This window comes from Podarcis tiliguerta, assembly GCF_965153285.1.
Source record: "Podarcis tiliguerta genome assembly, chromosome: 3".
NCBI classification, from domain to species: domain Eukaryota; kingdom Metazoa; phylum Chordata; class Lepidosauria; order Squamata; family Lacertidae; genus Podarcis; species Podarcis tiliguerta.
In genome coordinates, this window is record NC_139536.1 from 114,345,061 (window position 1) to 114,366,208 (window position 21,148).

At 41.0% G+C, this 21,148-nt stretch overlaps 1 protein-coding gene across 1 annotated transcript in view; it reads right to left on the reverse strand.

Moving 5' to 3' along the window:
- LOC310673755 (uncharacterized protein) overlaps nt 1-21,148 on the reverse strand; it is a 32,332-nt gene that overhangs the window by 4,485 nt on the left and 6,699 nt on the right. The window contains exons 6-14 of the mRNA XM_083432343.1: nt 15,159-15,300; nt 14,592-14,776; nt 14,018-14,159; nt 9,239-9,420; nt 5,210-5,295; nt 4,827-5,016; nt 2,665-2,827; nt 1,066-1,215; nt 248-408 (exon numbers count right to left, since the gene is read on the reverse strand). Coding sequence (XP_083288469.1) covers nt 248-408; nt 1,066-1,215; nt 2,665-2,827; nt 4,827-5,016; nt 5,210-5,295; nt 9,239-9,420; nt 14,018-14,159; nt 14,592-14,776; nt 15,159-15,300 — 1,401 coding nt within the window. The remainder of the gene's footprint in view (nt 1-247; nt 409-1,065; nt 1,216-2,664; nt 2,828-4,826; nt 5,017-5,209; nt 5,296-9,238; nt 9,421-14,017; nt 14,160-14,591; nt 14,777-15,158; nt 15,301-21,148) is intronic.

Below are 21,148 nucleotides of genomic sequence, written 5' to 3' on the forward strand. Positions count from 1 at the left end.
AACCGAATAATTATTTGTATTATTTGGCCAACATACCTTTACTTTGGAAGGTGAGTATTAATTTCTCTGCTTTCCTTAATACCTGAAGATTGCAATTCCTTTCTACTAATACTTTCCCTTGCAAATATGCAATACCTCTCCCCTCCTAAAAACTGCAAAATGCTGTCCTGGGATCTTACGCAACACACATTGAATATTATGTGAATACAACCAACTATTTCTTTTCCATTTGAAAAACTTAGATTACCATGACAGAGGGGCTTCCCAAAAGCTGGAGATTTTCGTTGACCAACTTCAGAAGTTTTCTAAATGTGGAGTCTTCGTATTCAAATCGCTTGTTTAGTAGGATGGACACTATGATATTGGCAACAGCGGCATTCATAATTGTGGCGGTTTCAAATGGTTGTCCTATACATAAATATTAAACAATGCTCAGATGAAATACCAAGTAGAATAGCTCTTCTCTGTCTTAGGTTCCTACCGATGTATTGAGCACATTTATTTTAGAAACTGATCCTAAATTCTAGTGTACGTGAAGATATCTGAGTTAAGCAATGCTAAAAAGAGTCATGGGCAGTATATACCTAAGCAGAGGTCTTCATCCTTTTTGAGACCATGACTCCCTTGACCAGCTACATTCTTTCTGTGGTTTTCCTGTGAGGCTAATGCACTCCAAGCCTCAGGAGCCAGTTATGTCACCCCTTGCCTGCAGAGCCGGCGGCCTCTCACCCTTTTTCAAACACCCTCCCTCATGAAGTGTTCCCTCAACCTCTTCTCCTCTCCGCTCTCCTTGGGAGCTTGAAGCCAGGGCTGCTGCAACAAACAGCTGTGCAAGCCTTTGGGAGGCAGAGATGAAAGAGGGGATCATAGGAGGGAGGACAGGAAAGAGGGACAGAGGCCAGCATTACCTCACACTGACCTGAACACTGCAGATTGGTTACTTCTTCACAGGGAATCCTGGTTACTATAGTTCTGAGAGTTAGCAATATGTATGTAACACAATATTGTGGGCATCTAATGGAGTGTTGTTTTGCCCTGGAGGAGTAGAGGGAAACACTAACCCACCTTGGTAAGATTCAAACGTCTTAATCAGGACACTGCATTCTTCCACAATTCTGTCCTCTAATGACCTTTTCCCCATGCCATAGTCCCGTAATGTGCTTAGTGAGAACCGCCGCATCGCTTTCCAGTTTTCACCATGTGAAAAAACAACACCTGAAGAGCAGAGATCAAGTTTCAAGTTATCATGGCTACAATAATATGTTTTGGCTTATCTCACCCTTCTTCTGTGGAACTGAGGATGCCTCTCAGCTGGTCCCTCATCTGGTCTCTGATAAGACACACACGCTGCAGAACTTCAGCAATATCCCTATGGATTGTACCCTCAGAACACAATTGGAGAGGGGGTTCTTCAGTTTACGGCCCTTCAGCTGTAACGGTACAGAGTGACTAGTGGGGTGCCACAGGGTTCTGTCTTGGGCCCGGTCTTATTCAACATCTTTATCAACGACTTGGATGATGGACTCAAAGGCATCCTGATCAAATTTGCAGATGACACCAAACTGGGAGGGGTGGCTAACACCCCAGAGGACAGGATCACACTTCAAAACGACCTTGACAGATTAAAGAACTGGGCCAAAACAAACAAGATGAATTTTAATAGGGAGAAATGTAAAGTATTGCACTTGGGCAAAAAAAAATGAGAGGCACAAATACAAGATGGGTGACACCTGGCTTGAGAGCAGTACATGTGAAAAGGATCTAGGAGTCTTGGTTGACCCCAAACTTGACATGAGCCAACAGTGTGACGCGGCAGCTAAAAAAGCCAATGCAATTCTGGGCTGCATCAATAGGAGTATAGCATCTAGATCAAGGGAAGTAATAGTGCCACTGTATTCTGCTCTGGTCAGACCTCACCTGGAGTACTGTGTCCAGTTCTGGGCACCACAGTTCAAGAAGGACACTGACAAACTAGAACGTGTACAGAGGAGGGCAACCAAAATGGTCAAAGGCCTGGAAACGATGCCTTATGAGGAACGGCTAAGGGAGCTGGGCATGTTTAGCCAGGAGAAGAGGAGGTTAAGGGGTGATATGATAGCCATGTTCAAATATATAAAAGGATGTCACATAGAGGAGGGAGAAAGGTTGTTTTCTGCTGCTCCAGAGAAGCGGACACGGAGCAATGGATCCAAACTACAAGAAAGAAGATTCTATCTAAACATTAGGAAGAACTTCCTGACAGTAATACCTGTTCGACAGTGGAATTTGCTGCCAAGGAGTGTGGTGGAGTCTCCTTCTTTGGAGGTCTTTAAGCAGAGGCTTGACAACCATATGTCAGGAGTGCTCTGATGGTGTTTCCTGCTTGGCAGGGGGTTGGACTCGATGGCCCTTGTGGTCTCTTCCAACTCTATGATTCTATGATTCTATGATCTTATGACCAGATTCTCCTATTCCCTCAACACTACTCTTTGCTGGCAGTGACAAAGACATCTGACATTATCCATCCAATGGCTGCAGCTACACTGGTCGATTGGCAGGCTGTCCTCCATGCTATAATTGAAACTAAGAATCAGTTCTATGAACCTTTTGGCACAGATTCTATATTGCTATGATACCTAAATTTCACAAACAGCACAAGCTATTATACAGAAGGAAAGGCCTCACCAAAGCCTCTTGCATGGTCCTCAAAAATTGGGATGGTGGGTCTCTCTGCAAATGCGTCCGCCTGATTCACCAGAGCCTCCTTGACTGTCTCATACCCTGTCAGCACCACCATTTTCTGGAATCCCATTTGGATGCGGAAGATGGGGCCATGTTCTTTTGACAACTGGAGTTCAATGGCCAAAAGAGAGAAACATCAAATAAATCCCCCTAAACATACATACATACTGTCACAGATCTGAAATAAAAGCTGATTTCATTTACATAATTGCATGGTATAATTCATCAACTTTAAATGTCTAAGCACTGTTCATCACAAATAATGTTGAAAACTGATGTGAATTTTCCTTCTTTAACAAATTGAAAGTTAGAATCATAGAATTGTAGAGTTGGAAGGGACCACAAGGATCATCTAGTCCAACCCCCTGAAATGTAGGAATCTTTTTGCCCAACGTGGGATCGAACCCACGACCCTGTGATTAAAAGTCTCATGCTCAGCCAACTGAGCTATCACTTGTGGCTGCTCATAATTAGGCTCCTATGTTTCACCCGAGGAGTGCCAGTGCTTTCCAATATTGCCTTTGGTCCAGCTCTGAGGGCCTTCTGGAGGTTCCCTCACTGCGAGAGGCCAAGTTACAGGAAACCAGGTAGAGGGCCTTCTCGGTAGTAACGCCCGCCCTGTGGAACGCCCTTCCATCAGATGTCAAAGCGATAAACAACTAACTGACATTCAGAAGACATCTGCAGGGAAGTTTTTAATATGTGACATTTTAGTGTATTTTTCATCTTTGTTGGAAGCTGCCCAGAGTGGCTGGGGAAACCCAGCCAGATGGGCGGGGTACAAATAAATTATTATTATTATTATTATTATTATTATTATTATTATTATTATTATTACTACTACTACTACTACTATTACTACTATAGATAAAATTACCCTGGAGACCTAGATTTAATCTAATAAAATTTTTTACACCTGCCCAAAGAATCATGGGAATTGTGGGTGTTGCAAAGAGATGAACATTCTCTTTTTCAAAAAAATAATTTTTATTGAATGATTTTATGTTACAAAAAAAAATGCAACCATACTACCACCAGGTCTGCCCTTTTTCCATTCTCTTCATTGTATACTGTGCCTCACTTTAAAGCAGGAAAGCGGACAGGAGCCACCCAGTTTGCTGTTTGAAATAGTTTAGTACAACATTTTAGTCAGATTTTTCTTCTTGTTTTCCTGCTCTAAAAACCTGGCGTGTATTTGGTCAGGTGCGTCCTATGGAGCGAAAAATACGGTAGTTGACCCACCTCTTCCCTTAATTTTGTGTTATACGTTATCCGGTTCTCTTTGATTTTTTTTTTTTTAACAGCGATTGCTTCCAGTGCAGATGAACATTCTCAATAAGAACATAATTTCAGACATGGGCACACTTAAAAGCCCACATTCAGCAATATAATTGCTTTGTTTTGTTTCACGTAAGATAATTGTGAAAACTTGAGTGGATTCTAAAATGATGCATTTAGAAGTGCTGGCTTCACACTGAAAAGTTCGATAATTTTGCAGCTAATTTTTGCGGATAAGGCTGGTTAAGGTAAAGGTAAAGGGACCCCTGACTGTTAAGTCCAGTTATGGACGACTCTGGGGTTGCGGTGCTCATCGTGCTTCAGGCCAAGGGAGCTGGTGTTTGTCTGCAGACAGTTTTCCGGGTCATGTGGCCAGCATGACTAAGCCGCTTCTGGCGAACCAGAGCAGCGTATGGAAACGCCGTTTACCGTCCCTACGGAACGGTACTTATTTATCTACTTGCACTTTAACGTGCTTTTGAATTGCCAGGTTGGCAGGAGCAGGGACTGAGCAACGGGAGCTCACCCTGTTGCGGGGATATGAACTGCTGATCTTCTAATCAGCAAGCCCTAGGCTCCCAGGGTGGTTGTGGCATTCCTATTCCCCTCCTCCAGTGACTCAGTCCCTCCACTGCACAGATCAGCTATCAGCCTAAACCATAACAGCAATCACACACAAAAAGGAAGAAAAAAACGAATAAACCATCCTTGACATAGTTTTATCATTTTTGCATATATGCATTTATGAGATGGAACACTGACATCTACCTGGCCTAAAAAGATCCACAGAATCTTTGCCTCGATGCAGAAAGAACAGAAAGCGTTACCTTTAACATTGTTCTGTAAGGTCTCTTCAGATCCATCATGTGGAGATTCCCAACAAGCGGTAAAGGTGTCGGACCTGGTGGGAGATTTTTGGAGCTCCTATTCCAGAAACTGCCCCATTTCCAAATGAATATAATTGTAAGGATGAGCAGGAACAATGTTGGAATCTGTTCAGTCCAATCCATTTCTTTTCAGTGAGCAAATTTCTGAAGCGATTACTGTGAAAGTCACAACATAGTTTGATCACGGACAATGTCTGCTTGCTGAAATGAGCAGCAAATACTAGGCACTGTGTCTAATGAATCATTTCATTCAATGGAATGAACTTTCCCCCAGATTTTGTTGCAAGCTACGCTTGATGAGTCAGCATTCCCTTTGTACTTACTTGAGCAGCGGTGCTTTCTTCCCGAAATGAAAACATCGTCTAGAGCGTTCAACGTCTTTTGAATTCTCGGGAAGTCCAATGTTCAGCTTTAAAACAACATTATAGAATCACAGAACTGGAGAGTTGGAAGGAACCCAAACAACTGTTAAGAAATCCTCTTGTGTAATTATTGAACTAGTGAGAAATTTTTGAGATAGCCTATATTCTGCTATTCGCCATGTGTGCGTAGCTAGTTTAGTTAATTATTATACCGGTGCCAGCAACATAGGGAGATGTTCTTGGGGAAATACTGCACAAATATTTTGGTGTGTGTGTGTGTGCAATTTTCTGCACTATGCAGCATGGCCCTCTTCTGTCAGTCATCTCTGGAACTATTTGCTCCATAGACAAACTTGTGTGATATACTTCCTCTTGGCTTGTGCAACATTGTGGTTTAGCTGATGATGATGTCTTTTATTTATAGTTGCTCTTGATCCATAAGGTCCCTGGGCAGATTACAGCCATTTTAAGCACATGCTGTTCTGCATCTGGTGGCAGGAGGCTCAAGTGTTGACAGGCGGTTACCACGGTATCAGAGCAGGTCCAGTGGTACCTCAGGTTAAGTACTTAATTGGTACTGGAAGTCCGTTCTTAACCTGAAGCATTCTTAATCTGAAGTGGACTTTCCCATTGAAAGTAATAGAAAGTGGATTGATCCTTTTCAGACGATGAAAAACACGCCCTAACACGAATCTTACTGTCTAACGAGACCATTGATCCATAAAATGAAGGCAATAATCAATGTACTTGCACTATAAAATAAATAAGACAGTATTTTAGATGAAAAAAAATAACTGATGATATTCAGTTTGAATGGGGTTTTTTTTTATCCATTTCTGCAGTCACACAATCAACCAGTAGCTGAACTTGGTTCCACACAGTCACAAAAACAAGTCACAAATATGAAATCACAAGCCACAGTCACAAAAGTGAAGTCACAAGTCAGTCCCATATAATAAAGTCACGTCAAAAAATTGAAAAAGCCAGACAACCAAAACGGAAAAAAATAGCAAAAACAGGACTTCCAACTATAATTTCTGTGTTGTGTGGGTGCTCGGGACTCAATAGCTGGCAGACTCAACAGGAAGCCTCTGATTAGCAGCGAGGGACTCAATTAAAAAATGAAACACACTCAACAGGAACCAGACGATGAAAAGCGACCCCTAAAACAGCAATTTTACATAAATTTTACTATCTAACGAGGCCATTGACCAAGAATTGAAATCAATAAAACAGTACAAAATGAAAATGTGATTTTTTTTCTTACCTGCGCTGATGAGTCATTGTTTAGATGGGGGCTCAGGGTCCTCTTCCACAATCACAATTGGCTTGGCTCCCGACATTTGTGGAGGCCTCGGAGAGCTCACACGGCTGGAGGCCAATTGTGGGGCGTGCGTAGGCCCCATGGATGTTGGGACTTGGCAGGGGCGAGGCTTCCGAGAGCTCAGAAAATTCACGTCTGGGTTAAAATTATTTGTAACCCAACAAAACGTAACTTGAAGCATTCGTAACCCGAGGTACCACTGAAATTCTAGTGGGCCCAGGGAGGAATATATTTGTTAAGAGTCCAGTGAGGATACTTCAGTAGAAATTTGGACCATCTTATTGAGTCTTTCTGGCCATAGGATCTCACCCAGTAGTTCCTTCAGCTTTTTGAAATCAGTCTTCTTAAAGTGAATAACTGAATAATTGTATGAGTGTACGACTTAGCTACTTGTGTACGCAGATTTAACAACATGCTACACTTGAGGGGACTGTTTCAGATGTGGGCAGACGTGGATTCCCCACTGACAGGAAGAGGGAGGGGAGTGCAAACCCTGGATTTGAAAAGCCCACTTGCTCATCATGAGGGGTTTCACAGATAAGTTGCTTGTATAAAAAACTATTTTTAGGTCTCTGCAGCTTGTACAGTTGTTGCATTTCCCAAGTGAAGCCATTACCACTAGCTCATATTTGGACATTTAACTGGGAATATGATGCTTCGAGATATTTTGTCGGGATTCACAGAATGCTGTGAAAGTAAGTCTGAAGGCTTGAGTTTGCTAGTTGATGCAACAGGCTGATGCAAAACCTTGTATAGAGGTACTGGGTCAGAATGACTAAGCAGTAATGTGCTGTCATTGGTTTAAAAGGAAAACATGTCCAGAGGTCATGGTGGTGGTGTAGAGGAGTGTAGTAAGAGAGAAAGAGTCTTCGCATTTGCTTTAAGGTGCAGCCAGGTACTCTGTCTGACTGTATGCACTGCTTCTGTAGATATTTGTATATATTTAGCTCACAATAAATAATACTGCACTGAAGAACCTGGGACTCTGAGCATTCTGCTAAAGCACCGCGAAGAATTCGCGACAATTTGAAGGCATTTGTTAACATGTGAATACAAGAAACCAGTTTTGCCGGTTGATCTCTATGCCCAAAGCAGAAGCACCAACTTGCACCCAAGATGTGACATCATGGGCGCACAACATCGTAATGTCGGGAAAGATATGACAAGAGACTGCAAGATGGACCCGAGCCCTATTTATTTATTTCCTAACATTTACACACCACTTGGCTGTAAATAAATAAAAAGTTCAAAGTGGGTAGGTATCTTGGACTGGCTGAGATGGGAGGCAGCAGCTGGGAAACCCCCAGGGGGAGAAAGTTCAGAGCCGGGGCACTGGTGGTGGGATGAGTGGTCAGTGGGAGAAGAGGGAGCTGACTGGGAGGAGGAGGTGTTGGAAGCTGAAGAGGTAACAGGGTTTCATGAGCAGGAAGAAGCTGGGGCAGAGAGCAGTTCAGACAGGAGAGGAAGGGGCCAGGGGACAGAGATGATGCAGCCTGCCTCATCCAGGGGTCTCCCCCTCCTGCTGCGACCAGCTCCCTTCTCCCTGGTCACCCAGAACATGGAGAGAAATGAAGACGGCAGAGTCAAGAGATGCAAGGTGATGGAGCTGTAGGCTGCTGGGGGAGGGGCCTTACAGGGCAGTGGGAAGGTGGAGACCTTCAGGCCTCATAAGCTGGCAGGAGCTGGAGGCAGGTGTAGGTCAGCAATAAAAACACCACCAGTGCCAGGGAAGTTAACTCTTTATTCAAAGAAACCAAAACAGTGCTTTCTCCCATCCAGTTTTCCCATAATACCCCCCCGTCCCCAATTTTTAAAATAGAATTTCTCCACAGAGTAAGTTTTGCATCTGAAAGTGAATGAAATTTATTTTTATTGCCTAATGTATTCCATATCTTTTTAACAGACTTAAATACAAAGGTGCTTTGTATTTATGTAAAATCATCCGAAGACCCAAAGACATTTCCTAAACAGGGAGTTTATCTTTTGGAAATATGATCTGGATATCAAAACTGGAAGGCCTCTCAGAATATAGATAAATCTGGGGACAATGTTCTTAATCAGATTCCTGATGCAAATTTTAAAAACCAGTGGAATTTATCATTGGACTTAACGGTCAGGGGTCCCTTTACTTTTTCACATGGAAAGACTTAATCTATTTTTTTACCTGTAGACTTGCTATACCTGTGGCCCTCAGTTAAAATCTGAGCCTCTTGATCAGAGTGGGGAGAAGCACCTGCATTTGACTACTCCTTTTTGACCATCCATTGCTTAAAACTTTGTTTTTAAAAGTGCCTTTCATATAGAATCACATGATGATGCAATAAAATAAAAGGAATGAAGTGGCTTGACGCAAAATATATAGATTATATATATTACTGGTATATATATTATAGTAGGTATTTTTTTTCCTGAACAGAATCAAATAAATTTCAAAATTAAATTCCTAGGCTGAACTAAAGCACTACAATTAACACTACAATTAACAATGTTTACTACAAACATTAAGCAGAACATAAGTGTGCAACACTTAATTTTGTGACACATCATGGGCCAATCCGACTGGAAATCTAATGAACCAAAATGTCCATGGTTCAGAAGGGTGTTTAAAAAGGCTTGCATTGCACACACAGGGAGGATAAGCAACCCATGAACTTTGCATCTTATGAACGTGGCAGAGCACAGAGTTGGTGGGGCATGGGAGGTGTTGTGAACCCAACAGCAGGGGTAAGATCCAGGTCATCTTCAGATGTTCCAGGAGGTAGCTGGAATGTGAATCTCTGCAGGAGGCTTGTAAAGAAGAGGAAGAGCTCCATTTTGGCAAGATTCTCACCTAAACATGCTCTCCGACCTGTAAGGAAGAGCAAGTAGGATTGAAACTGGGTTCATTGCTTACTAAATAACATTTTATTGGTTTATCTATAATGGAATGCAGTGAACTGCTTACTGTTTGAAATTTCATAATGATACCATTCAAAAATGCAACAAGAATGAACACTAATCTTGAAGAAATGCATGTTCTCCAAGTGTCCCAATTCTCCAGTGACAGTCCCACAATGCATGCTCTCCTGCTGAGCTTGGGGAGAAGGATGAGCCAGCGCTTGCCCCTCCATAGCGGCTGCTGGAGGAGAGGATGTGTCTGCCGGGAACTATTGTGATGATGCAGTGGCTCTGAGGGGGAGGCAGAGGGCAGCAGAATGGAGCACAAGGAGTCTGGATTTATTAAAATATGCTTGGTGCATCCATGTCTAATCTTGCCTCTTTCTAAAATTTGTTTATCGGTGAGCTTCCGGGTTGGCGCGTCTGGATAATGGCGGATTTCCTCCATCTCGGAGGAAATCGCTCTCTGGACAGAAGGGTCTGACTGCCACGGCGAGGCGGAGATCCGCAAAAAAACACGGTCGGAGGAAGACCGTGGGCTTGGGATTCGGCACGTGCCTTTTGTGCCTCCCCTACTAAGAGGTTTTCTCAGGACAGTGGAGGGTGAAAGTCGTCAGTCCTGTTGGTTTAGAAATGGCAGCACTCGACTTCTTCTGACGGGGGGCAGGGGACCAAAAATGGTCTTTCGAGGAGGGTGAGTTGGATGGGTATGAAAAATGTCCTGATTTTCATCTGAGGAATGTTGGCAAGTATGCAGAAGATGAACCCCCAGCAAGAAGCATTCTACAGGGCTGAAAACCAAGATGAGTGAATGTTTTTCAACCCACGGTCTGAGAATTTCTTGTACCCTAATCCTCCAAACAGCCTGTATCCATTCTCCACCACAGCAAGCAGGTGGCGGAGTACAGAGGAAAAATTGAGGACCATCTGAGAAATCATGATACTGGACAAATGTGGCAGGGAATCCAACATCTGACTGGTTATAAATCAAGGAATTCATCAGTGGTAGAGAGTACTGCTTCCTTGGTGGGAGAGTTGAATACCTTCTCTGCCCGATTTGAGGTGACACCAACAGTAACTCCAACAGGGATGCCAGAGCTATTGGCGTCACTACCTACAGGAAATGCTGCCAGGGTGGAAGAGGGAGAAGTGAGACGAATATTAAAGGAGGTAAACACGAGGAAGGCTATGGGCCCGGATGGGGTGGCTGGCAGGGTGCTAAGAGATTGTTCGGACCAACTGGCAGGAATCTTTATGAAGATTTTTAACCAGTCTCTGGCCCAAGCCACTGTTCCACCCTGTCTGAAATCCGCTACCCTTATACCCCTGCCAAAAACATCAAAGATAGACAGTCGGAATGATTTTTGCCTTGTGGCGCTGACACCCATTATAATGAAATGTTTCGAAAAACTGGTGAGGAAGTGCATCTTATCTTGTCTGCCAGTGGGGCTTGACCCTTACCAGTTTGCGTACAAGGCAAAGAGATCCACAGAGGATGCTGTGGGAATGGCTTTACATGCTGTCCTGACTCATTTGGAGAAGCAAGGAAACTATGCGAGACTGTTATTTGTAGACCTTAGTTCTGCATTTAATACTATTCTTCCGCATAGATTGGTGCCCAAATTATTAGACCTGGGACTTCCACCATGTTTGTGCAGGTGGATATTAGACTTTCTATCAAACCGTTCCCAAAGGGTCGGGTTGGGTTCCCACGTCTCTGCGGATCTCATCACGAATACGGGGACGCCGCAGGGGTGCGTGTTGAGCCTGCTTTTATACACGCTCTATACAGCTGACTGTGCCCCCAAATACCCCAGTAATAAGATCATTAAGTTCGCAGATGATACAACGGTGGTTGGTTTAATTACGGCTGGAGAGGGGGAGATGGCCTATAGGAAGGAAGTTGAGCAGTTGGGGGAGTGGTGCAGGAAAAACAACTTACTGCTTAACGTAAAGAAAACAAAAGAGATCATTGTGGACTTTAGGAAATGTAAATTGAATATTCAGCCACTTATTATTGAGGGGAAGTGCGTGGAACAGGTCTCAGTGTTTCGATTTCTGGGAATGGAGTTGAGAGACGACCTAACCTGGGGAGAGAACAGCAAAGACCTGGTGAAGAGAGCACAGCAGAGGTTATATTTTCTGAGAATCCTCCGGAAAAACAATCTCTCAAAGGACCTGTTGATGGCATTCTACCATTGCACTGTGGAGAGCGTACTAACTTATGGTCTGTGCGTGTGGTTTGGGAGCTGCACGGCCAGGGAAAAAATAATGCTATCCAGGGTTGTAAAGACTGCAGAGAGAATTATTGGGTGCACTCTTCCCACCTTAGATCAAATCTATGCTGCCAGGTGCCATAAGAAAGCAGCAGAGATAGCACATGATAGTACGCACCCTGGAAATGATCTCTTTCAGCTTCTGCCTTCTGGAAGAAGGTATAGGGTTATAAAGGGTTATAAAAAAACAGTTTCTACACTAATGCAATTCTGGTTCTAAACGCAGCATAAGGGGTCTCTGTAGTATAGTGTTTTTTAAAATGGGGTTTTAGAGTTTTTAGGGGTTTTTGAATGTTTTATGTAGTTTTATAGCAGTTTTATGTAGCTTTTATGTAGTTTTATGTAGTTTTCTGGTAGTTTTCTGTAGTTTTCTGGTAGTTTTATGTAGTTTTAATGTAGTCTTATGTAGTTTTCAATTTCATTGTTCCGCAAGGGACAATGACAATAAAGATATCGTATATCGTATAGATCGTATAGATCAATAGCACATTCTGGCCAGGCAAAAGCTCACAAGGGGAACACAGAGCAGGTCCACTGAAAGCCAAGTTCTGGGGGGCCGCCAGGGGGCGCAATGGAAGATGGCCGACAATAACATCTCTCCGACCCACACGAGGTAATTAAGAGGCTGATATGGGAGTATGCAGCCTCCCTTCGTTGCCCCAAGGGAATGGGGAATGCTGCCTTGCCTGCTGTGTCCATAATTCACCCCCGGATTCGAAAGAAGGGGGTGAGGGCACTAGGCACAAAGCCCTTGGGTGGGGTCTGGCTCTCCCGGACGCTGTCTCTGATAGCGCACTGGCAGCATCAGCTCGAAATATATAATTGGAAAAAGAAGCAAATGCACATATTTCAAGTGAAGAACGGGAGTGAAGACTGCTAACTGAAGTGACCTCTGTGAAATGAGAGCGACGGGTTGGATTTAAAGGAATACAACATGAAGAAAATACACCAGGTTCAGTATGCCGGCGCGGGACTGGATGGGGGAAAAAAAACTCCTCCCCTTTTCTTCTATGTGATTAACCAATAACCCCTCCTCAAAAAGAACCGTCACATAACTGATCTAAGCAGGATGATTAAAACTGTGTGGAAATGATTTACTACCAAAAGCTTGGCTTGTGAGATCGAGAAAAGAACAAGGCCTTATGGTGCAGCAACAAAAATGGAGTCACCATTTTGACAGGTCTTGTCGAAAGATTTATGATCGGGAGGAGGAAGCTTTGTTTTCATATTGGATTCCTGGTAGAACCTCCTTGAGGACTGAGAAAGAGGTGACAGACCTGTGAAAAGTTAACGAAGACAGCAAGAATTTTTTTTTTTTATGGAAGCGATGAAATACGGTAGCTGTCTGAAATATGACTCTTGGACGAACGGAAAAATCCACACAGGAATACAAATTTGCTTCAACCCGCTTATGGAGACTATCAGAGGCCACAAAGACAAAAAGAAAGAAAAAATATATGAAAACAACTAGAAGAGATGTGGAAAACAGCAAGAAAGGATTGGACAGAATTGTGAACATTATTTGGACAGATTTGTGGACTTTTAAAGCAGCAGCAACAAGAGGATTGGATCCCTTTCGGAACTTGAAATATGGGTACCCCCAACAAAAATTTAAAATTAGGCTCTGTAATTCGGAATTTATGAGATTTGATTTGATATGATTGGTCTGTTAATAAAAATTATATATATAAAAAAAGAAAGCCAAGTTCTGAGGGTGGTTAGACAGCCTTGAAGAGTCCAATTTGGCCACTGGCCCAGAGGTTGCCCTACTGAAAACGAATAATGTTAGGTATCTTATTGCCGTTCTAAATGGCAGATATAAGTGCTCCCAAGTTTGTGACTGGGTCCTCCATCAAAGTTTTATTTTATGTTAATATACTTAACGTATATTAACGCGGGTGGTGCTGTGGGTTAAACGACAGAGCCTAGGTCGGCGGTTTGAATCCCCGCGACGGGGTGAGCTCCCGTTGCTTGGTCCCTGCTCTTGCCAACCTAGCAGTTCGAAAGCACGTCAAAGTACAAGTAGATAAATAGGTACCGCTGCTGCAGGAAGGTAAACGGCGTTTCCGTGCACTGCTCTGGTTCGCCAGAAGTGGCTTAGTCATGCTGGCCACATGACCTGGAAGCTGTACGTTGGCTCCCTTGGCTAATAAAGCGAGATGAGCGCCGCAACCCCAGAGTCGGTCATGACTGGACCTAATGGTCAGGGGTCCCTTTACCTTTAATATACTTAGGATGGCCTGTTCATTAAGCTCACATTGGATATGTATAAATAGACACAAAATAAGTTACCTGCAGAGAAAGGCATGAATGCATCTCTCTTTATGAACTTTCCTTCAGAGTCAAGAAAGTGCCCTGGATAGAATTGGTATGGTTTTTCCCACTGAGATTCATCGTGCAGCACGGAGGTCAGTAGTGGCATGATGTGAGTCCCCTGCAAAGGAAAAGCAAGAGTTATTTAAAAAGTGGATATGGGCTGTCAAGCAAATCGTTATGGTATAGTCCTCAATGTCTTTTTTTAAAAAAAAAGCAAGAAATGATCCGGAATATAAAGCAGAGATTATATACCATTATCTCCTTAAACAGTCATCATTGGACTGAGAGAATAGTTGACTGAGCCCCTTGCCCAACTTTTCTGGGATAACTCAATAAAGACCTGTATGCAGCGAGGAAGGCAGAAGCAAGTAGGCCCAGACTAGGGAACTGGGGCTCCAACAGTGGCCCCCAGGGGGGCAATGGCCCCCTACTTTACAAGGAGGTCAGTGGGGCCTGCTCCCAGGGTTAGCCCAAAGTGTAATGTCCTAATTAATGGAGATATCAATCGCAGTCAGCTGAGCAAAGAATGCAGTTTAATGAAAGTGGTTACCTTTGGAATGAAGTAGCCTTTGAGGGTAACATCCACAGTGGTTGCACGTGACAGATTTGTTGGGATAATGTCAGAAAATCTCTGGATCTCATGGATCACTGCATCTACATAGGGCATTTTTGTTCGGTGCTCAATCCTTGGTTGAGAAGATCCAACAACCTTTGCAATTTCTTCTTGGACCTTATCTGGGGGCAGTGGAGGGGGAATTTTTTTGTTAAAATAAACTCATTGGTGGTTTTTTTTTGTCCCCCGCTCAAATGCCAAACTCAAAAGCATATGTTTGCCATCAACTCATATCTTCAGATTTCCTGGTGTAACTGACAGATAATTATGCAGTGGGACTGCCTGATCTATGAGCACAATCTCACAACATAAGGAAAAGTTGTGGAAGATGCTATTCACTGGTGGCAGCGGGAGGCCCCATTAGCTAAAGTGGTTCTTCAGGTTAAGAACGGACATCCGGAACGAATTAAGTACGTAACCAGAGGTACCACTGTAGTTATGTATAACTAGAATCAAGATATGCTAGCTAGAGTAATGGGAGCCAACCCAATGAAAAGCACTCACTCTGAATTTCAGGATATTTCATCATTAGTAACAGTCCCCAGCGCAGTGTGGTAGAAGTGGTCTCCATGCCAGCCGCAAATAAGTTACCCACAACAGCTTTTAGGTTTTCATTGTGGAAATATCCATTCGGCTTGTCCTTCTCCTGGGGTGTAAAAAAAAAAAAAAAAAAGAAATTAGCAAATTCCATGTGCAGATATCAAAGTAGCTAGGCAGGGGCTGGGAGGGCACTCACTGGAATGGAAAGAGCAGAGAAGCGGTCTAGGAAAGTAGAATAATCATACACAGCAAGCACACTCAAATCTCTTTTATCCATGAAAGCATGTCACAGGGTCCCTCTGCCGTCAGGTAGCCTCTGTTTAGAGGTGAAGAGAATGGCGAGATTCTACCCTCTGGAAGCGCAGCCCCAGGCTTGCACGTTGCAGCAATTGATTCTCAAACAGTAAGAAAAACAAATTTAATTGGCAATATCTATCGGGATGTGTTAATTTGGAACTATTCGGAAGCAGCGGGGTGCTAAGAAGGAGGTCAGCCTCGTCTGGAATCTTATTTATATGCAAAGATTTCCCACAGAGCGGATGAAACAGTGAGTTACGGAATTTTTTAACTTAAAAGAGACATTTATTTAATTTAAGAAGGTGGATTTAAGCAGGGAAGGGATAAAACCCTGAACAAGAACTTTTTATTTGTCTTTTTGGTGGACCTCTGGGACTGCAGGTAAAGGAAACTTCTAAGAATTTTTTTTTACTTTCGATTTTAATGAACTGCATTTTCAATTGTTTGGAAGCCTTCTCTAGTTATTATTGATTTCTTTTTAAAATTTCTCTTTGTGCCAAAGCAGCCTTATGTGGAAGTGAGAAGCCAAACTAGACTGAGCTGTTTTTTTTTATTAAGTTTGGTTAATTTTTATGTGGAAACAAGGAGGGGGAGAAGAAGTCCCTTACTTCTGTTTCTTTGAGGATGTGGGAAGGATAGTGAGCATCGCCATTTTTTACTTTCTTTTTTGAGACACCAAATACTTCTTGAGACGTTAGATTGCATCTATAAAAATAGCTTTTTTTCGTTCCTTCCCCTCTCTGACGATTTCTGTTGGACCTCCGCTTTTATTTTTGTTTTTGTTTTGATGTGGGCTTAGCTGCTTTGGTGAAGAAAATTGACTGGGACTTCTCCCCCCCTTCTTTTTTTTATTTCTTTTTTTGTTTTGTCTCTTCTCTACTATCTGTGTTATAATTTTTGTCTTGCCCTTCCTTATCATTCTTTGAGTTGGTTTGGTGTATGATTTTTTGTTTGGTTTCTCCTTTTAATCTCCCCTTTTGGATTTTTATACCTAGCTTTGCCTCTTTTAGTTTTCCCTTTCCTCTCTTTTTCTTTATTTTTATTTTTTATTAGAATATTTCTTCTCAGATATCTTACATTTTAATTTTTAATTTGTCTTTCTGTTTCCTTCTTTGTATTCTGATTCGGTTTTATAATTCAACTTTTCTTTTTTATTGCTTATTTTACTTCCGTCTTAATCTGTTATTATCTATTGTTCTATTTCACCCCCCTTCTCCAGTATGATGGATTATAATTACTTCATATGATGGATCATAACTAATTTGATTGGATTAGCCAAGCAAGTGGCAAGAAAATTTAATCTCCCAATTTTTGGATGTTATAAAACTTGATTGGGGATTAGCCAAGCAAGTGGCAAGAAGATTTTTTTTAAAAAAACTTTGGATGTTATAATTTTAATTGGAAATTACTAAGACAAGAGAATGTCCCACACACAGAAAAAAGGGAGTGAAAGTGCAACACCTGGGGAAAGAAGGGGATCCAAACAGGAGATGGAACTGAAAGGAGACATATTAAAGATGCTTGCAGAGATAAGGAGAGATATTAAACAAAGTGAGAAAAACTTAGAGACAAGGTTGGAGCAGATGGATAAAAAAAATTGATTTGACAGTTAATGAATTGAAAGGACAAATGAGGGATGTAACAAAGAGAACACAAAGTTTGGAGGAGGGAATGAAAAGAACAAAATTGGAGATGAGAGAGGTAAAGAGGGAAGAGGAAAGGATGAGAGCTTCAGAAATTAATAAAACACAAGAAGGAATATGGGACGCGATTGCTATGAATGACTTGAGGCAAAGAGAGGCGAATTTGAGATTGAGGTTGGTACCTGAGGTACAAGGGGAGAATATAAGGGAGAAACTGACATCAGAAATTGCTCAGTGGTTAGGCATGGAAGTAGAAGATGTTAGGAAAACCATTCAAAATGCATTTCGAATTAAGACAAGATCTGTTAAAGCAAAGAAATTTCCAGGTGACTGTTTAATTATTTTTAAAGACAGAGAAATGAAGAATTTTATATTACAGAAAAATAGAGAAAAAAGATTGAGTATTGATGGGAATTTTATAATCATCTTTAAGGACATTCTACTTTCATTATTGAAAAAACGGGACCCTTACAAACCACTGACACAGACTTTGAGGAGAAATCAAATTGAATTTAAACGGGAATTCCCAGAAGGGATTTCCTTTTTTCACAAAGGGAAGAAATTTAAACTCACAAATCCAGATGAAACACAGAGGTTTCTGAGAAAATACAAGGAACTGGGAAGGGGAGAGGAAGCAGTCGAAGCTTGAGCGGGAGCAGGGGAGGGGGCCAGGTGGGACCGGAAAGAGGGGAGAAGAAGAAGAAGAGGAAGAAGAAGAAGAAGAAGAAGAAGAAGAAGAAGAAGAGGAAGAGGAAAAGGAAGAATAAGAAGAACAGGCTTAAGACTTTAATTTATTTGGTTTATAAAAAGAACACAAGATGGCGTTGAAATTATGGACTTGGAATTTTAATGGCTGGACCATAAAGAAGGCTGATCACCAAAGAATTGATGCTTTTGAATTATGGTGCTGGAGGAGACTCTTGAGAGTCCCATGGACTGCAAGAAGATCAAACGCATCCATTCTTAAGGAAATTAGCCCTGAGTGCCCACTGGAAGGACAGATTGTGAAGGTGAGGCTCCAATACTTTGGCCACCTCATGAGAAGAGAAGACTCCCTAGAAAAGACCCTGATTTTGGGAAAGATGGAGGGCAGAAGGAGAAGGGGACGACAGAGGACGAGATGATTGGATAGTGTTCTCGAAGCTACCAGCATGAGTTTGACCAAACTGCGGGAGGCAGTGGAAGACAGAAGTGCCTAGCGTGCTCTGGTCCATGGGGTCACGAAGAGTCAGACACGACTAAACGACTAAACGACTAAACAACAACAACAACTATTAGTGGGATGAACGATAAGAAAAAATGCAATAAAATTGACTATTATTATTAGAAGAAGAATTTGGACATCATTTGTTTGCAAGAGACTCATGTGGTGAGATGACACAAAAAAGTATTAATTAATAAAAAACTAGGAAATGAATTTATTTCATCATACAGAAGCAAGAAGAGAGGGGTGGTGTTGTATATAAAAAATAAATTAGAAGCTCAGCAGATTTTCAAAGATGAGGAAGGTAGGGTTATTACAGTTCAAGTCAAATGGCAAAGCGAAACATTTATAATAGTCGGGGTCTATGCACCTAATAGAAATAAAACTGATTTCTACAAAGATTTGGAGGAAATGTTATTTGAATTTATGGATCAGAAAATCGTAATAATGGGAGATATGAATGGAGTGGTGTCAATGGAAATGGATAGATTGAGAGCAAGTGGGAAAGTTAAGGAAGGGAGATTACCCAAGACTTTCTTTTCTATGATTGAGAACTGTAATTTGATAGATATTTGGAGATTAAGACACCCATTAGAAAAGCAATTTACTTACCACTCAGAAGCAAATCAGTCAATGTCAAGAATCGATCAGGCTTGGATTTCTAGTGAATTAACACCATGAATTTTAAAAATTGAAATACAACCAAAGGTACTTTTGGATCACAATGTAATAAAGTGTGTTATTAAAGGAATAGAAGAAAAATCCTTTCGATGGAGAATAAATGAGAGTCTTTTAGATGATCAGAAAATAATAGAAAAGGCACCTAAGAACTTAACAGACTACTTTGTGAATAATTGTAATAAGGGTAAGAAAACTAGTATAGTATGGGATGCCAGCAAAGCTGTGATGCGAGGTTTTTTTATTCAGCAGAATACAATCAAAAACAAATTTAGAGAAAAAGGGAGAAAAGAAATTTTAAAACAAATAATGGAAAATGAGAAGAATTTAATTAAAAGACCAAATGATTTGAAAATAAAGCAAAATATTAAAATATTACAAACTCAATTTGCAATGATAATAAATAAAGAAGTAGAATGGAATATCAAAAGAATGAGACAGAAAAATTTTGAATTTGCAAATAAGTCTGGAAAATGGCTGGCATGGCAAATTAAGAAAAGAAAGGAACAGAATGCAATTAATAAAATTATTGTAGATGGAAAAGAAATAGATAATCCGAAAGAAATTAGGAAAGGATTCGTGGACTTTTACAGACATTTATATAAAAGAACTGAGAAAAGTGACATTAAAAAAATAGAAGAATTCCTGAGGAAAAAGGAAGTGCAGAATATCCCGACTGATAAAAGACAGGCTGAATGACCCAATTGATGTAGAGGAAATCAAAGAAGCTATAAAAGAATTGAAAAGTGGGAAGACACTGGGACTGGATGGATTTACTGCAAAATATTATAAAGAAATGAAACACACCCTACTTGTACCAATGAAAGAAGATATTAATAATATATTAAAGAAGGGAGAATTACCAGAAACATGGAAAGAAGCATATACTACATTTATTCCGAAGCAGGACTGTGATTTAATGCAAGTAAAGAATTATCGGCCAATTTCGTTGTTGAATAACAATTATAAATTATTTGCAAGTATACTAGCGAACAGGATGAAAAAAATATTGAAAGAAATTATACATAAAGATCAGGCAGGTTTTCTTCCTGGCAGACAGATGAAAGATAACATAAGAAATATAGTCAATATAATTGAATATCTGACAGCCAGGAATGAAAAACAAGCAATGTTAATTTTTGTGGATGCGGAAAAGGCTTTTGATAATATATCTTGGGAATTTATGTTAAAAAATTGGAATCTATGGACATGGGTCAATTCTTCCTAAACGGATTAAAAGTTGTATATACTGAGCAAAATGCAAAACTAATTGTAAATAACATAATAACAGAAAACACTGCAATTACTAAACGTACAAGACAAGGGTGTCCTCTTTCACCATTATTATTCATATTGGTACTGGAAGTTCTTTTAAGATCTATAAGGAGAAATGAGTTAATAAAGGGTGTTACAGTCGGTCGAAATGAATATAAGGTAAAAGCCTTTGCTGATGACTTGGTATTAACAATTGAAGATCCATCAATAACTATTAAGGAAGTAACAGAGGAGATAGAACAGTTCGGTCAAGTGGCAGGTTTTAAATTAAACAAAAGGAAAACTAAGATGATTGCTAAAAATATGGAACAGGAATTGGTTGAAACGTTGCAGCAACAGATAGGTATAGAAGTGGTAAAGAAAATTAAATATTTAGGAATTTGGTTAACTCCCAAAAATATTGATCTGTATCAAAATAATTATACACCAATGTGGAATAGTGTCAAAAGAGATCTAGAGGTATGGGGAAGGTTGAAATTATCATTTTGGGGAAGGATTTCAGCGATAAAGATGAATGTGCTACCAAAGATGTTGTTCTTGTTTCAGACAATTCCAATAATAAAAGGGGCAGCAATATTTAAAGAGTTGCAGAAGATAATTTCAAGACATATCTGGCAGGGCAAAAAGCCGAGAATACAATTTAAGTTACTAACAGATGCTCAGGAAAGAGGAGGCTTCGCTCTGCCGGACTTGAAATTATATTATGAAGCATCGTGCCTCTGTTGGTTGAAGGAATGGATGAAATTAGAAAATACAGAATTGCTGGACTTAGAAGGTTATGATAATAGATTTGGATAGCATGCATATTTATGGTATGATAAGAAAAAAGTCCATAAAGGATTTGGAAACCACATATT